Source organism: Anneissia japonica, unplaced genomic scaffold, assembly GCF_011630105.1.
Source record: "Anneissia japonica isolate Jap-2015-1 unplaced genomic scaffold, ASM1163010v1 scaffold1274_len78327_cov138, whole genome shotgun sequence".
Lineage (NCBI taxonomy): Eukaryota > Metazoa > Echinodermata > Crinoidea > Comatulida > Comatulidae > Anneissia > Anneissia japonica.
In genome coordinates, this window is record NW_022726535.1 from 9,144 (window position 1) to 12,690 (window position 3,547).

A 3,547-nucleotide genomic window follows, 5' to 3' on the forward strand; every position below is an offset into this window, starting at 1 on the left:
GACCCCTTATATTGAACTGAACAGCCAGTTTTGTTAAAATTAAGTCATGTGGCAACTTATCAAAGGCCTTAGACATATCAAGAAATCATACACGCATAGCTTCTAGGGCCTAGCCTAGTAGTAGTTCTGTTTGTGTGGTAGTGTTGGTATGTCAAAGATTCTACAACATTAAAACAATGTTTATTTGATTGAAGTCTTGCTGGCCAAGTTAATTTTCTGATTTTTTTAAATATTCGATTATTCCTGAAATGGGGTACATTATAGTATATGTGCAAACAATGTGACCTTTTGACATTAAATAGAACAAAAACTAAAATCAAAAGTTAGAGGACGTACAGCTCGATCAGACGCGTTTGTGAAAGCTCCGAAGTATTGTGCATTAAAATCTTTTTTTTTTTTCTCATCACATTACTACGCATTGTATTTTTCCCTAACCTGTTATTTAGTAGAATTAAACTTTAAAGTGTTTGGGAATTACAGTATTTGTCAATAGTTACAGTAGGATTGTACAGATTTTTGACTATTTACTTAGGTTAAGCATACCCTATCTACCTTGGCTACTGAATGCATGTCCAGGGAACAATGAAATTACTGTAATTTCACTGTTCCCTGGTATGTCAAATGATAGTGAAACCCCCACTGTAATAGGTCAAGGCGCTAAGCCTAAATGCGGGGCAAATAAACCACCCAAGACGGATGTGAGTGTTAAAGGTGCGGTATAGCTATAGTTTCAGATGATAAGGATTTATGTGGGACGTGCCAACCTAAGGTGTTGTTTGAGGAAAAGGCAGTTTTGTGTGGGATGTGTGAGCAATGGTTTCACAGTGATTGTCAGAAAATTGGAAAAGTTAAATATAACTAAATTATGAAAAATGATCCCACTATTAACTGGTATACTGTCAAACTTGCGTAACTAATGCTACTACTATTTTGTCTCTTCTCAGTGACATTTTGAAGAGTCAAAGTAGAATTATGAATGACATTGTCACTGTGAAGAAGGATGTTGAAAGAAATTATTTAAGTCAACAGTATATATAATGCATTCTTTCTACAAGGTAGTATTGAGTGGGTTAATTTTAACTAAAGTATTGCTAACTTGATTTTAACAGATGACATGATTGAAATATGTTATTGTGATTGGTTCATATATACCTTCTACTAATGACATTGAAATATGATTTGTGATTGGTTCATATATACCTTCTACTAATGACATCTTTGAAATATGATTTGTGATTGGTTCTCTTTTACTGTATTCAGGTTCAAAGAGAAGCACATGAGTGGTTAGCTGAATGCAAACAAGAGTTAGAAACCCTCAAACAAGAAAAAGAAAAAGGAGGAAGTCTTAGCAAGAATGCAAATAAGGCGGAAGATATAACAATAGCTCGTGATGTAGCAGACAACAAGAATATTCAAGGTAATACAGCAGATGATAAGAAAGTTACTGATGGTTCAGCAGACGACAAAAAACAAACTGAAAATGATGTAGCAGACGACAAGCATATTCAGGCTGATACAGCAGACAATAAGAAAGCTACTGATGGTTCAGCAGATGACAAAAAACAAACTAAAAATGAAGTAGCAGACGATAAGACAAATATGAAAGATGATACAGCAAAGGACAAGCTAGACATTGATGTTCTAGCAGACGACAGAAAAGATGCTCCATGTAAAGAAGCAGATAATAAAGATCACAAGAATCAAGATGTGAGCGAAGAAAAATCAAAACCAATGCATTACCACGTTCCAAAGGTTAGTTGAATTAGACATACATTAATATAACAAGACAACGCAATTCTGTCAACCTGTGCGCAACAGATCATTTTTAATGAAGATCCATTCTCAGACTGCCATCAACAGTCAGCGGACAGCATTGAGTCGTCTGACTCTGACAGGAAGCAGACTCGTCAGCCGACTATCATACAACACACTGGGTGCCTGGCCTGCTATTATTCTTCTTCCTCGGAGCCAACGGCCAACCATGCCTTAGTTTAAGGAGTAGGTTTTTTTAGTTTCATAAAATAACTTTAACTTTCTTTTTTCTCAAAATGTCAAACTCAAAGAGCTCAATCACCAAGCGCATAGAGGCTTTTTCGCATGATGCGCTCTACAAATCCAACTATTATTATTATTATTATTCATCATCATTCATTTATAGTCATTGTAAACAGAATATTTACATAAAAATAGCATAGCAAGGGTTAGCTCTGAATAAAGAATATAAAAAGTATAACAATAAATAAATAAACAAATAACTTATAGAAGTATTTTATTTTAGATTAAATAAGGATGGTGTTAATTTGCATACTACTATACATGTTTCCAAATTAAATTAAATTTACACAAATGATTTGCGTAGTAATGCTGTGTACAGTAGGTAGTTGAAATTTGTACGGAATGCAGTTTCTTGTACGTTTTCTTCATACAGGAGATCCATGTGAAAACTATCCAGACGTTGGCAGAATTAACCTCCAGATGTATAGAACAGTTTCACAAAGCAGCAGAATTAATGCTGCTTCACCAAGCCAAGGAACACTTCAGAAACCCAATCCAAATTGCAGCTAGCCTATCTAAGTATGTTATTTTCAACACCATGTTTACACTATGAAATTATTTGTAAGATTAGTCTTTGAGTGTGTTTATATATACCAGCCAGCTGATTAAGTATAAAGTTCTTACAAAAGTACATGATTGAGTGAACAATTACTGACAAATATACCTCCGTCCATTTAAACTCCATAAAAATGTTGTATTTTGTTTAAGTGTAAACTGAGTCAAGGATTACAAATACACTGATTACAATCCAGTTGAAATTTAAACCTTTGTCCAGATTATCACATTTGTTTTGACAAAAAAATACTGTTGTATGCCCATATAAAGTTATGATGTGCCTATATATGGTCATGATGTGATGTCATCATGACCATATTTAGGCATATAAAATGTGATATTGTGAACTAATACGATATTTGCAATGGATAATAAAAGAAATCAGTTTTTACTGTGTACTGTGGGGTCAAAGATAAATTTGAACTTAAAATCAGTCAAAGTACAGGAAAATACCTCAACTAAAATAAAAAATAAAAAAGTTATAGCTCATTTAAAAGGAACAAATAAATTATATTACTACTATTGTATTATTACTTCATGTCTGGGCAGGACTAATGAATTTAACTCAAATTGTAACTGTAGTATTTACAGTAAATAAAATAAATCAGTTTTTACAGTGTACGTGTACACTGGGGTCAAAGTTAAGTTTGAACTTAAATATAAACCATTGTGTAACCATGATGTGCTTTCCTTGTCAAAGGTTAACGAGTGTACTATGCTGCGAGGTGAGTAGCCTTACGTCGTCATTCTGTGAGCAGCTCACGGTTGCTTAAGACGTCATGGGAGAGGAGGATGATGTGAACTCATTTATTACAAATTCCTACTTGGAGGTAAATACTTAAGCCAGGCTCTGGGGAAAACATTTTTTTATGTTTTTCTTTCTTTTCTTATCTAAGTATGTTCTTTTCAACACCATGTTTACACTATGAAATTATTT

General features: G+C 33.7%; 1 protein-coding gene across 3 annotated transcripts in view; it reads left to right on the forward strand.

Moving 5' to 3' along the window:
- The first annotated feature begins 947 nt into the window (after window positions 1–947).
- The window catches only part of LOC117113217 (protein NOXP20-like), a 23,262-nt gene continuing 20,662 nt past the window's right edge, over window positions 948–3,547 (forward strand). For 2 of the 3 annotated variants that reach the window (XM_033256501.1, XM_033256499.1), the window contains exons 1-3: window positions 948–1,055; window positions 1,261–1,752; window positions 2,429–2,574. In XM_033256501.1, the coding sequence (XP_033112392.1) occupies window positions 1,038–1,055; window positions 1,261–1,752; window positions 2,429–2,574 (656 nt within the window). In that variant the 5' untranslated portion in view covers window positions 948–1,037. Of the gene's footprint in view, window positions 1,056–1,260; window positions 1,753–2,428; window positions 2,575–3,310; window positions 3,441–3,547 lie in introns of all 3 variants that reach the window. The other variant, XM_033256502.1, reaches the window with a different exon arrangement.